Below are 14,646 nucleotides of genomic sequence, written 5' to 3'. Positions count from 1 at the left end.
CTGTTCATTGTAAAGGCCATGCCTATTTTATACTTTGGTTATAAGTTATATGTAAACCGATGCGATGTGCAAACGGATGTCTGTATATAAAATCATTAAAATAAATAAATAAATAAAATAAATCATTAAAACCTTTCAGTTATCTGAAGGTCTGCATCATATATCACCTCCATGCTGCCTCTCTTCCATATCCTTCAGTCTCTCTTCATAGGTTTTCTGATACTGACCGTATACCATTTTCGTGACTCTTCTCTGGACCGCCTCCATCCTGTGCCTATCTCTTTTGAGATGAGGGCTCTAGAACTGAACACAGTACTCCAGGTGAGTCCAAGGGCATCACCACCCTCATTTTTCTTACTGGTTATTCCTCTCTATGCAACCCAGCATTCTTCTGGCTTTATTGCCTTGTCACATTGCTTCACCATCTTCAGATCCCCAGACACTATCACCCAAGATCCCGCTCTTTGTCCGTGCACATCAGCCTTCTCCTCCCCCCCCCCCCCCCCCCCCCCCCCCCCGATCACATACAGCTCTTTTGGATTACCGTATACTAGATGCATGATTCTGCACTTCTTAGCATTGAGACCCAGCTGCCAAATCTTCAACCACTCTTCAAGCTTTTGTAAATCAGTTTTCATTCTCTCTACTCCTTCAGGCATGTCCACTCTGTTGCAGATCTTGATATCGTCTGCAAATAGACAAACTTTACCTTCCGTCCCTTCCACAGTGTCACTCGCAAAGATACTAAACAGAACCAGTCCCAATACCAATCCCTGTGGCACTCAGCTTAACATGGCTCTCTTCAGAGTAGGTTCCATTTTCCATTACATGCTGTCTCCTATTGGACAACCAGATCATAATCCACGCCACCACCTTAGCGCTCACCCCCAAGCATCTCATTTCGTTCACAAAGCCTCATATGCGGGACAGTATCAAAAGCTTTGCTGTACAATTCTGGTCGCCGCATCTCAAAAAAGATATAGTTGCGATGGAGAAGGTACAGAGAAGGGCAACCAAAATGATAAAGGGGATGGAACAGTGTGCTGCGGCAGTCAAAAAAGCAAACAATATTCGGAATTATTAGAAAGGGAATGGTGAATAAAACGGAAAATGTCATAATGCCTCTGTATCGCTCCATGGTGAGACTGCACCTTGAATACTGTGCACAATTCTGGTTGCCGCATCTCAAAAAAGATATAATTGCGATGGAGAAGGGCTACCAAAATGATAAGGGGAATGGAACAACTCCCCTATGAGGATAGGCTGAAGAGATTAGGGCTGTTCAGCTTGGAGAAGAGACGGCTGAGGGGGGGGATATGATAGAGGTCTTTAAGATCATGAGTCTATTCCATGTAACCATTGCTAATGGCAGTGGCTATTCTCTAAGTGAACTTAATAGCAGATAATGGACTTCTCCTCCAAGAACTTATCCAATCCTTTTTTAAACACAGCTATACTAACTGCACTAACCACATTCTCTGGCAACAAATTCCAGAGTTTAATTGTGCGTTGAGTAAAAAAGAACTTTCTCCGATTAGTTTTAAATGTGCCCCATGCTAACTTCATGGAGTGCCCCCTAGTCTTTCTACTATCCGAAAGAGTAAATAACCGATTCACATCTACCCGTTCTAGACCTCTCATGATTTTAAACACCTCTATCATATCCCCCCTCAGTCGTCTCTTCTCCAAGCTGAAAAGTCCTAACCTCTTTAGTCTTTCCTCATGGTAGCCCTTCTCTGTACCTTCTCCATCGCAATTACATCTTTTTTGAGATGCGGCGACCAGAATTGTACACAGTATTCAAGGTGCGGTCTCACCATGGAGCGATACAGAGGCATTATGACATTTTCCGTTTTATTCACCATTCCTTTTCTAATAATTCCCAACATTCTGTTTGCTTTTTTGACTGCCGCAGCACACTGTACCGACGATTTCAATGTGTTATCCACTATGACACCTAGATCTCTTTCTTGGGTTGTAGCACCTAATATGGAACCCAACATTGTGTAATTATAGCATGGGTTATTTTTCCCTATATGCATCACCTTGCACTTATCCACATTAAATTTCATTTGCCATTTGGATGCCCAATTTTCCAGTCTCACAAGGTCTTCCTGCAATTTATCACAATCTGCTTGTGATTTAACTACTCTGAACAATTTTGTGTCATCTGCAAATTTGATTCTCACTCGTCATATTTCTTTCCAGATCATTTATAAATATATTGAACAGTAAGGGTCCCAATACAGATCCCTGAGGCACTCCACTGTCCACTCCCTTCCACTGAGAAAATTGCCCATTTAATCCTACTGTCTGTTTCCTGTCTTTTAGCCAGTTTGCAATCCACGAAAGGACATCGCCACCTATCCCATGACTTTTTACTTTTCCTAGAAGCCTCTCATGAGGAACTTTGTCAAACGCCTTCTGAAAATCCAAGCATACTATATCTACCGGTTCACCTTTATCCACATGTTTATTAACCCCTTCAAAAAAGTGAAGCAGATATGTGAGACAAGACTTGCCCTGGATAAAGCCATGCTGACTTTGTTCCATTAAACCATGTCTTTCTATATGTTCTGTGATTTTGATGTTTAGAACACTTTCCACTATTTTTCCTGGCACTGAAGTCAGGCTAACCGGTCTGTAGTTTCCCGGATCGCCCCTGGAGCCCTTTTTAAATATTGGGGTTACATTTGCTATCCTCCAGTCTTCAGGTACAATGGATGATTTTAATGATAAGTTACAAATTTTTACTAATAGGTCTGAAATTTCATTTTTTAGTTCCTTCAGAACTCTGGGGTGTATACCATCCGGTCCAGGTGATTTACTACTCTTCAGTTTGTCAATCAGGCCTACCACATCTTCTAGGTTCACCGTGATTTGATTCAGTCCATCTGAATCATTACCCATGAAAACCTTCTCCATTACGGGTACCTCCCCAACATCCTCTTCAGTAAACACCGAAGGAAAGAAATAATTTAATCTTTCCGTGATGGCCTTATCTTCTCTAAGTGCCCCTTTAACCCCTCGATCATCTAACGGTCCAACTGACTCCCTCACAGGCTTTCTGCTTTGGATATATTTAAAAAAGGTTTTACTGTGAGTTTTTGCGTCTACAGCCAACTTCTTTTCAAATTCTCTCTTAGCCTGTCTTATCAATGTCTTACGTTTAACTTGCCAATGTTTATGCTTTATCCTATTTTCTTCTGTTGGATCCTTCTTCCAATTTTTGAATGAAGATCTTTTGGCTAAAATAGCTTCTTTCACCTCCCCTTTTAACCATGCCGGTAATCGTTTTGCCTTCTTTCCACCTTTCTTAATGTGTGGAATACATCTGGACTGTGCTTCTAGAATGGTATTTTTTAACAATGACCACGCCTCTTGGACATTTTTTACTTTTATAGCTGCTCCTTTCAGTTTTTTTCTAACAATTTTTCTCATTTTATCAAAGTTTCCCTTTTGAAAGTTTAGCAGGAGAGCCTTGGATTTGCACACTGTTCCTTTTCCAGTCATTAAATCAAATTTGATCATATTATGATCACTATTGCCAAGCGGCCCCACCACCGTTACCTCTCTCACCAAGTCCTGTGCTCCACTGAGAATTAGATCTAAAATTGCTCCCTCTCTCGTCGGTTCCTGAACCAATTGCTCCATAAAGTTATCATTTATTCCATCCAGGAACGTTATCTCTCTAGCGTGACTCGATGATACATTTACCCAGTCTATATTGGGGTAATTGAAGTCTCCCATTATTACTGCACTACCAATTTGGTTAGCTTCCCTAACTTCTCTTAGCATTTCACTGTCCATCTCACCATCTTGACCAGGTGGACGGTAGTATACCCCTATCACTATAGTCTTCCCTGACACACAAGGGATTTCTACCCATAAAGATTCAATTTTGTATTTAGTCTCATGAAGTATGTTTATCCTGTTGGACTCTCTGCCATCCCGGACATAAAGCGCCACACCTTGTCCCGAGTGCTCCTCTCTGTCATTGCGATATAATTTGTACCCCGGTATAGCACTGTCCCATTGGTTATCCTCTTTTCACCATGTCTCTGAGCAATGTTTATCCCTACAATTCAAGGCCTGCCTAAAGAGATGTTTTCAACTGCTTTCTCAATACACTGTCATTAATGAAATGCAGGTCTATGGGCAGACTTCCACAATTGAGGCCCTGCTGCTAAAAATGATTTTGAATGTCTTGCAGATGTGCTGTCTTAATTGTAGGGATTAATAATAAATAATCACCAGATCTCAGTATGCAATTGGGAGCATATAGCTTCAATAGACTTACCAAATAATGGCCCCTCTGAGTTCAAATTCCATCCCCTTTCGGGGGATAGTTAATAGAACGGAAAATGTCATAATGCCTCTATATCGCTCCATGGTGAGACCAAACCTTGAATACTGTGTACAATTCTGGTCACCGCATCTCAAAAAAAGATATAGTTGCGATGGAGAAGGTACAGAGAAGGGCAACCAAAATGATAAAGGGGATGGAACAGCTCCCCTATGAGAAAAAGCTGAAGAGGTTAGGGCTGTTCAGCTTGGAGAAGAGACGGCTGAGGGGGGATATGATAGAGGTCTTTAAGATCATGAGAGGTCTTGAACGAGTAGATGTGACTCTGTTATTTTCACTGTCTAATAATAGAAGGACTAGGGGGCATTCCATGAAGTTAGCAAGTAGCACATTTAAGACTAATCGGAGAAAATTCTTTTTCACTCAACGCACAATAAAGCTCTGGAATTTGTTGCCAGAGGATGTGGTTAGTGCAGTTAGTGTAGCTGGGTTCAAAAAAGGTTTGGATAAGTTCTTGGAGGAGAAGTCTATTAATGGCTATTAATCAATTTTACTTAGGGAATAGCCACTGCTATTAATTGCATCAGGAGCATGGGATCTTCTTAGTGTTTGGGTAATTGCCAGGTTCTTGTGGCCTGGTTTTGGCCTCTGTTGGAAACAGGATGCTGGGCTTGATGGACCCTTGGTCTGACCCAGCATGGCAATTTCTTACGTTCTTATACCAAAATTAATATTTTGAATTCAGTCCGATGTCTTACAGGAAGACCAGTGCAGCTCTCATAGGCTTAGGAATGTATGCTGCCAGCGCTGACTGCCTGATACCAGGTGGGCTGCAGAATTTTTCAGTACTTTGATTGCTTTTGAGGAAGTAATAGGCAGTCCCACAAACGGAGAATTACAATAATCAATAATGGACAGCAAGAATTCTTATACCATGATTGGAAAATCCAGTGCATATTTTAAATGTCTCAATACTCTTAAAGTTTGAAATATTCAGATTTTAAGACGTGTTGAATATGATCCTTAAAAGTGAGCCCGACATCAATTATAAAACCAAGATTGCATACTGAGTCTTTAAATGGAACTGTAGTTCCCAATATGCAACACATACTTATATTAAGTTTAGCCAGGGAATCAGGTTCTCGCGAAAAGCAAATTGCTTCGTCTTATGTATATTCAAGATCAAATGGTTTTCTTTCATCCAATCATTAATTAGTTGGACACTCCCTTCTGTGTGATTAAGGGCAGCTCTACTTTCCATTAACTACAAAAAAACAACTGTAGATCATCCGCATACACTCTAAATTGAATTGCTGGCTTGTCCAAAACAGAACAAAGGGGCCTTAAATAAAAATTAAATAACACTGCTGTCAGCAGAGCCTTGGGGAACCCCACAAGGAATATCAGACGGATTCCCAGCAAAGCAAAGCTGCTGTTTACTTGTCTCTAAATAAGAAGACAGCCCCTCCAGTCCCCGTAGATTGTAACCTCATTGTGAGAAAAGGCGTCAAGCTGAACATATGTCCAAAAAGAAAGCAATTACTGTTTGCTCTCCTATCAGATGCCTGGAGCAGAAAATCTACAACAGAACAGAGAAGAGCCTCCTTACTATGGCGCTGCCTAAATCCCCATGATCCGATTAACTGAAAAAAAAAAAAAAAATCAAAGCCGCGAGTAGGCTATTTCCAGCAATTTCCCCAAAAGCCAATAGATTTGACATGGGGCAACAACTTGAGGACAGGTCTAATGGCAATTACCCCTTTCATAAAAGGTCGCATAGTTGCTTGCTCAATTGTATATAGTGTGTGTGTGTGTGTATAATATAAGTAACACCACTAATATTCTTAAAGCTTTGAAAGATGCTTAACGTAGCAAGCTTTGGCAAAGAATATCAAAACTATTCAGAAGATACAATTGGCACACTAACAAATCTACATATATTTATTACCTGTCCTGGTCACTCATTCCTCATTCACACCACTTTATTTTTATTTATTTTATTCATCAGGTTTTATATACCGTCACTAAGGCAAGCCATCATAACGGTCCACAATACAATAAAAACTAAGAATAATACAATCACAAATGAAATAAAATTTAAGCAAAAACCGAAAACATGGCTTTTCCTACAGGCTTATACTTAACCCTTACGCTCTCCTCTCTCCCTTACTCCTACAGCCTTGCCCACTAATTTACTTAAATGTACGTCCCCTATTTCTTTCTCACCACACCTAGCTTTTTGTTGGCAATTATTCATATCGATTGTATATCAATTGTATATAAGACTTCTATCCCATTTCTTTCTCTCATACCCAGCTTTTCTCTTTTCCAATTGTTTTATAAAATTAATTCTATTTATTTATAGACTTATAAATTCAATGAGATAACAATTTGCTTTGTACCACTATTTTATTTTTCCCTTTCATTGTTCCACTGTTCTCTCCCCTCCCCCCGCTTAACAAGTTTATTGTAAAGCACTATTGCATATGTTTGTTAACAAGTTTATTGTAAAGTTTATTGTTTATTGTAAAGCACTGTTGCACATGTTCGTTCTAGTTGGCACAGCTGTAGTGTTTCTGTTAATTGTGAACCGATGTGAGGTTACTAAACAAATGTCGGTATATAAAAACTGCAATAAAATGCAGTCATAACACTCTTACACATAAAATAAGAACTGATAAAAATAACTAAAAATGAACAAAAAATAAGGCCTAAAAATTCATAAAGTAAACACTGTAGTAAATAAAAAAAGAAAAATTCATTAAAAAAACACTGTTGTCAATAACTACAATTAAACATAAAATTAAGGCCTAACAATGTACCATTAAAATACAAATGAATAAAAGACAAAAATATCCATTAGAAACCATCGAAGCAGACTAAAATAGTAAAAGGCATAAAATATAGAATAGAAGCACAGTGAGCTTAAACTGTGTATGCCTCGCTAAAAAGCCAGGTTTTTAAATCACTCTTAAACTTTCTAAAATTGGTCTCAAGTTTCAGAATTGTGGTAGCGTGTTCCAGATTTTGGGTCCTGCCAATGATAACGCTCTCTCCCTAACTTGGTTCAAATGTGCCGAGTGAACAGAGGGTAAGGCTAGTAAGCCCTTGTTTGCAGAACGCAAATTTCTCTGCGGGACATGCAATCTAATGGCTGTATTTATCCAGTCTACCTGCTCACCATGAATAAGTTTATGCAGAATGCAGAGTGTTTTAAATTTCACCCATGATTCAATAGGTAACCAGTGTAGATCAAGCAAAGTTGGAGTAATGTGGTCAGTTTTCTTTTTGCCAGTTAAAATTCTTGCTGCAGCATTTTGAAGGACCTGAAGTCGAATGGAAGAGGCGGGGAAACCTAAAAATAGTGAATTGCAATAATCTGTGCTTGCAAATATTAATGCCTGCAGGACTGTCCGGAAATTGTAAACTCTCTATAGTGTTATGCACATGTAGTGTATATAGATATGTACATCAAACATTGCAAAAATCTGTCCAGAGTGCTAATGATGAAACAGAAAATCACTATCATTTTCAACCTAGAAAAGGGCCAACCTTGCCTCCTCGCTCTCCTGGATCTTTCATCAGCGTTTGATACCGTTAACCACTCATGCCTCCTGCAACGCCTAATAGACATCGGCATTGCAGGAGTAGCTTTTAACTGGTTCAAATCGTTTTTGGAGAACAGAACATACAAGGTCAAGATAAATAACAAAGAGTCCCACACCATCGAATCCAAAAGGGGGGTACCACAGGGATCATCCCTCTCACCGACTCTTTTCAATATTTATCTACTCCCACTTTGTCAACTTCTCACTAACCTTAAGCTAAGACATTACCTATACGCGGATGATATTCAAATCCTCATCCCTATAGAAGATTCCATACACAAAGCCATATCATACTGGAATAAATGTCTGTCAGCTATCAACAATCAACTCACCAGCCTCAACTTGGTTCTAAACAAAACTGAAATCCTCATTATAACTCCTGAAAATTATACCCCTTCCTCACATTCTAACACTAATCAACATCCGGTCACCGCAGGGCTCTCCACCACGCAACAAGTTAGAGACCTGGGAGTCATCATAGACAACAGACTCAGTCTCAACAAATTCGTCAACAACACAACAAAAGAATGTTTCTTTAAACTTCAAACATTAAAGAAACTCAAACCTCTCCTCCTATACAGAGACTTCCGCATGGTTTTACAAGCCATCATACTCCCAAAGCTGGATTACTGTAACTCTCTCCTCCTAGGCCTTCCAGCATGCACCATCAAACCACTTCAGATGGTCCTGAACGCCTCTGCAAGAATTCTATCAAATGCCAAAAAGAGAGATCATATCACCCCAATTCTCCACCATCTCCACTGGCTTCCAATTAAATACAGGATCCAGTTCAAGTCTTTAATGATGATACATAAGGCCTTACACAACATCGCACCTCTCAACCTAACATTCCAAATTCAATTACACACATCTGTGAAACCAACCAGAAGCGCCTATCAGAACAGACTAATCACACAACCTGCGAAATCCGTTCTGAGGAAACGTGCATTATCCACAGCGGGCCCTTCACTTTGGAACTCGCTCCCTCCAGACCTTCGTTTGGAACCATGCCACTCTACTTTTAAAGGGAAACTTAAGACTTGGCTTTTCAAACAAGCTTTCCCCTAGAGCCAAGAACACGAAGAAAAGTCTTTTCAAGCCCACAACGAGTTATTCAGATCTATTTTTTTTTTCTTCCTTTGTTAATCAGAAATTTACACATGCTGACTTCAATGTAAAAACTTGTTACTTAGTTTTTGTTCAATGTAAAACTTCTTTTATTCTGTTCTATGTAAACCGCTATTTGTAGCGATAGTTACTGTTCTTTGTGAACCGGTGAGTTGTATATTATACAGGAACCTCCGGTATATAAATTATTTTAAATAAATAAATAATGATGAAACAGAAAATCACTTGCAATAGAGCTGGACTTAGAGAATTGTAAATGAGTCACATGGATGACGCCTTCTTTAAAAAGCGGATAAAGCTGAAGCACCAGAAAGGATACTTTGGAATTGTTTCACGGGAGAGTTGTCCCAGTGATGATTCAGTATTGTGTGCAGTCTCTGTTATACTTCTGCTTTATCCTGGGTTCTTTCTGGCCCTACAAAGGCCTCTGTTTTGCCCTGGAAACGCCTTCTGCAGGGGAAAATATGCTTCATAACTATTCTTGCAATGATTCATACCATGGACTGTATTTAGTGAAGAGAAATTGATCTCTTGTTGGTTCTACTTTATCGATTTTGCTAAATGCAGCATAATCCTCTGTGGATTTTCAATGTCTTGTTAGTGTGTTGGAAGCCTTTACCTGTCTCTCTGCTGGAGCTGTATCTGGGGCAGGCTTCAATGCCTTTAGCAAGCTGTTACTTAACAGCAGTTGAAGTCTTGACACACATATCTTTAGGTACCCACATATTTTAATTTAAAGCCTAGATCATATATATATCTGCACACATGTTCGCTTTCTCTCATACCATACACACACTTTCATTCTCATATGCACACAGGCTGCTTCAGCTCTCCCTGCCCACAGATTCCTCCTCTTTCTTCTAGCCTCCAAGTGTGCTGCTCCTACTTCTGCCTGGGGGAAGAAGGGCAGGGGGGTGCTTCAAGTGCACCATGGACGGTGCCGCTCTTTAGTGAGGGGTGAGGGGAGCAAGGCTTCAGGGTGGCAGGGAGGAGGAGGCTGATGCTTTTCCACGGTCCTGTTCACTGGCAGGACGTGGGAAGGGAAGAGGAGGCCAGCGCTTCTCGCGTGGCCAAGGCCATATCGCACACAGGCCAGCTACAGCTCTAGAAAGAGCAGAAAAAAAGGGATGATACTGCATTGGGTAGGCTCGGTCTAGTTTCCATGTATGCCCCCACTGTATCTAACCAGGTGTGTTTTCTAAGGAAAGGTATCACCTTAAGAAACTCTGCAAAGCTGCTACAAGGAAATCCTGTCCATACCTTCACAAAACACAGTTTAATGTTTTATCAGCCTGTGACGTTTATGATCCAATTCTGAGAACAGTGCTAACTTGTTAAGTTCATCTTATGGTGTCATTTTATTTTGTGTGCGGGTTTTTTTTTTTTATTGGGGAGTAGGGAAGGATTATTTCTTCAAACAGCATACATGAGCTTGGGGTACAAGTTTGTTCTTAGCTTTAAACAATGAGGAAAATGTTATCAATAAACATGCCCTACCTTTCAAGTGTAGCAGGGCATAGAGCAGGATGTTTGCTTGGCTTCTGTCCTGTTCTTGAATTATAGTACTTCAGACACATCCAGTAGAAAGAAGGCAAATTACATTTACTGGAAAAGGTGCTAGACTACAAGAATGTAGAGCCAGAGATCCCCTCTGCCTACTACTTAGGTAGAGGAAAGCCTGACCTTTTGTATCACTGGAGCTTAACACAGGGCAGAAACATGGTCCCTGTAAAATATGGGTATCAAAATTAAGTTTTCACTTGTTTTACCGCAGCTGCACATTAAGTTGTAATCTGTCGTCTTAAAATAAACCCTTCCTAAGCAAGCAGTAGCTTGGAACCTAAACACGATGCCACGGATCCATCTTTTCATATGTAGTCACACATGTCATCCCAGGGTCTTCATTAATATTAGTCCATAGGTTACACTTGACTCGGTGTTTCTTGTCTGACATTCTCCCGATTTTCAATGTGATCTTTATCGTATGCTGATTAAGGGTCATTTTAAAAGCTAGTCGCTGGTTATTTTAGACCAGTAAAAAAAAAAAGTTACTTATCACTTGTTTGACCCTTAATTTCACATATCCAACATGGCAGCCACATTTTTGTGGTTGATTAACAATTGCAGCAATCATGACGTGCTGGAACGTTGCCGCTTGTGACTCGTCCCGGGGAAATGTGCCTTCTCATCCGTGATGAAGCTGATGTACACTGTTCCTTTTTTTGTTTTCACTAGCATCAGCAAGAGAAGACCCCTTCCCTGCTGTCTGGCCTGCCAGCGCACTCTGCTGGAGCCCTACAGATGTATCAGGATCTCTTTGCTGCCTCTAGAACCATCAAAATGGAACCGCTCAAGGCCGGAAGGGAAAGGCTACCTCCTCGCTCGTTCTCTGCAAACAGTAAGTATGACGTTTCAGCAGATGGGACAAGCCAGTGGCTTAGAAAGCAGCTGTTTAAGTAGTAAGGAAACCGTCGTGATGGGAAGAGGTTGACACAAGATGCACAGCATCATCGAGGAAAATGTGAATGGCGGGAGTAACCCCAGAAACAAGTGTGTGTTCATTTCTCAGGGGTAATGGGGAGAGGGTATTTCAGGTACATGAGGTTTTGAAGCAAAAAATGGAGGACCATGCAAATCTTGGGTCCTTTTAGGAGCCAAGATTCGGATGGCAGAATCAAAATTTATGGAGAGAGACCCCAATTCTGACACCTCGAAGCATGGATGTAGTCAGACTGCACTCTTGTGGTTTTCTCCATATGTGTCTTTAAAGAATTGTTGCATTATTTTTATTTGCTTTCCTCGTCCGAACTATTGAGAGACGTCACTAAAACAATGCAAAAGTCCCCAGTTCATTCCCTGATTTGGGTCTTCCATAACCTAGGGCTGGATTTGGCGCCATAATGCAAGGTTGTTGAAAGGAGCACTGGTGCATGACTCGCTGCCTTATGGACTATTGCTGCCATGACCCTGCTCAGAGCAGTGGGAGAATAGGGGAAAACGCTCCAGATAGCCGCCAGGATCCCAGCACTGATGCCAGTTGAGCTGGAGGAGAAAAGAGGCCAGTTTAGTGGCAGTGCGGCGTGCTGGCTTGCAGAGGCTTGCAGCTGTGATTCCCAGGTCAGCATGAGAAGAGTCCCCAGTGGCCCCATGATTGCAGGGGTCCAGTTGGAATCCTGGTGCATGGTCTCGGGTTGAGGACTTTTGCTTCCGACCCTGAGCTGCAGACCCAATGGAACAGGAGGAAACTGCCAGGCCAGCTGTACCTGTATAAAAAAAACTACAGAATTTAATAGCAGGTAAGGACCACAGGACCCATCTAATCTGCCTGAACTCCAGCTTTACCTTCTCTGCGATGAAAGACTCTCTGTGCTTATCACTTGCTTTCTGGAATAGCAATACTCATTTTGTTTTTCCATGTTTGTGACTTCATTGCGTATGTGGCCTTTTCTTCTCTAAAGAAATATTTCCTTATGTAATATCTGGTTTTACCCCCTCCCCCTTTTCAGCCTTAAACATTCAAGACAATTTCTTAGTTTTGTCAACAGCCTTTCCAGTAGCTTAAGGAGAGATGTACAAAGAATAAAAAAAACAGTGAAGAAGAGTAAAAAGAATCAGTACTTAATACCATTGTGAATTTATAAATAGAATAAACAGGAGCAGAAGTATAAAACCAACAATATATAGAAATAAGGAATCTAAATTCCTGCAAAAACTAGCCTACCATGACCTCTCTATTTAAAAGTGCTTGCTTGTTTTGATTATTCCTACCTTTTTGAGGTATTTGAATATGTAGATACTTAAGCCTCATCTCATAAGGGCTTTTGATGCAGACTCCCCATCGTTTTGGTAGCCCTCTTCTGAAATAGCCACTCTTTCTTTGCTCTGCTGTGCCTGTGGTTGCACAAACTTGTATTAAAAGGGTTGCCCTGTCATCCTGCTACACTAGTTCCAGATGCTTGGGTGGTTGGTCGCCCTTCCCCACCCCGCCAGCAGATGGAGACAGAGGAGACAGCGTTTCCTGTGACCTCATCTCTTATACAGAAGTGGTATAGCCCAGATAAAGCCACTATTCTGTCTCCAGCAGAGGGGAGGACATCCTGGTGTGGTGCAGCAGGATTGTTTCTCTCAGGTGTTTGGCTTACCCCAACCTGGTGGAGTGCTCTTTCTGTGCAGGTGCTCCTTGGGCCAGCCTGCTGGTCACCAGTTTAGCAAGCCCAGTCGAGGAGGTCCCAGTCCCTACTGGGTTTTGGATGAGCTGGGAATGTTTGGCTTCAGAGAATCCTCTCAGAAGATTCTCTCTCTTCCCCTCTTGTTTGGGTGAGTAAAGATGTAAATCAAAACTGAAGGGAGAGTGTTTGCATCTGACGGCTCACTGTAGACTGCCTTCTCTGAGGTGGAGATAAGTCCTTGGATCCTGGGGTACTATGATGGCTGATTTGGGTGAATTGCTGCGGGATCTGTGGCTCCCGGCGTGCCGTTACTACCTCTGGTCTCTGCGCTCAGGAAGAGCAAGCCCCGGTACTGGTGAGCAGGAGAAGATTTCCGAGGCTGGGGCATTTGGTGCAGTAGAAAGCCGGCCCTCCCTCGTTCGCAGTTCATGGGAAAATCGCAGCTGAGGGCTGTTCTGGTGCTGGCCTGATCTGTCCATTTCGGTGGGAACAGGATCCATTTTAGGGCACTCGTGTTTTTCTTTCTCCTGTACTGGCTTTGGCTTTTCTTTGATGGAGGACAGGAGAGACCTCCAAATTTGCAACCGATGGAGGAATTAACATCTGAACAGATTCTTAGCTCTTCTTTTTTTTGTTTCCTTCTCCAAGCTGTCTGTGCAATTCAAAAGCCTGGTTGGGAGAGGGAGGGGGGTTTGAATCTTTTCAGCCCTTATCCAATGGACAAGAGCTTCTGCTAAAAATAGTATAAGGGAAATTGCAGCTGTAGCAGATGAGGGTGAACCTTCAGGAAAAATGTCCCCTTCTGAGTTAAGTGTCTGGAAGTGGAAATTTGTGGTTCCCTGGAGGAAAGGAAAGGTGATTCAGTGATCTCTTTTTTGTAAAGATGAACTAGTGGCCCTTATTGCTTAGGTGCTCTCTTCTCTGAGAATGTCAGACCCTAAGACTGAGGAGCCTTCTGTCTGGGATCCCATCCCTCAAAGGAGTGCATAAATCCTCTAAATCTGTCCCAGTTCAGGAAGGTGGGCCCTTGGGCCTCTGTCAGCTTGGTGCAGCCTGGTTCATGTGAGCATGGACCAGGCTCCGACAGGAAGTTGTGTTGCAAACTACAGTCAGAACGGACAGAGTCAAGGCAAAGAGGAAGAGTAGGCCAGGGTCAGGGTTGGCAGAGTTCAGGCAGACACGAAAAGACAAACTGAGAGCCAGGCCAATCGAAGCAACATCAAAGAGCCAGGCAAAGGAAAGGTTAGAGCAGGCAGGAGCCAGGACAGATGAAGGGTAGGAGCAGAGCAAGGCAGGGAACGGCAAGGACCGAAACAGAGGCGAGCGCAAGAAGCAGGCAGAATCAAGAGCGACACCACCTTGTTTCTGAGGTGCTGGCTAGGTGCACTGAGCTTCCTTATATCTCAAGGCAGTGATGTCATCAGCCAGCACCACA

At 42.0% G+C, this 14,646-nt stretch overlaps 1 protein-coding gene across 2 annotated transcripts in view; it reads left to right on the top strand.

Annotated features, from left to right (window-relative positions):
• ZNF414 (zinc finger protein 414) overlaps nucleotides 1-14,646 on the top strand; it is a 62,667-nt gene that overhangs the window by 7,253 nt on the left and 40,768 nt on the right. For both annotated transcript variants that reach the window (XM_029610929.1, XM_029610928.1), the window contains exon 2: nucleotides 11,278-11,440. In XM_029610929.1, the coding sequence (XP_029466789.1) occupies nucleotides 11,278-11,440 (163 nt within the window). The remainder of the gene's footprint in view (nucleotides 1-11,277; nucleotides 11,441-14,646) is intronic.

Source organism: Rhinatrema bivittatum, chromosome 8, assembly GCF_901001135.1.
Source record: "Rhinatrema bivittatum chromosome 8, aRhiBiv1.1, whole genome shotgun sequence".
In the NCBI taxonomy this organism is placed as follows: domain Eukaryota; kingdom Metazoa; phylum Chordata; class Amphibia; order Gymnophiona; family Rhinatrematidae; genus Rhinatrema; species Rhinatrema bivittatum.
Note: the sequence above shows the minus strand (reverse complement) of the source record. Positions and strands in the feature narration are given on the sequence as shown.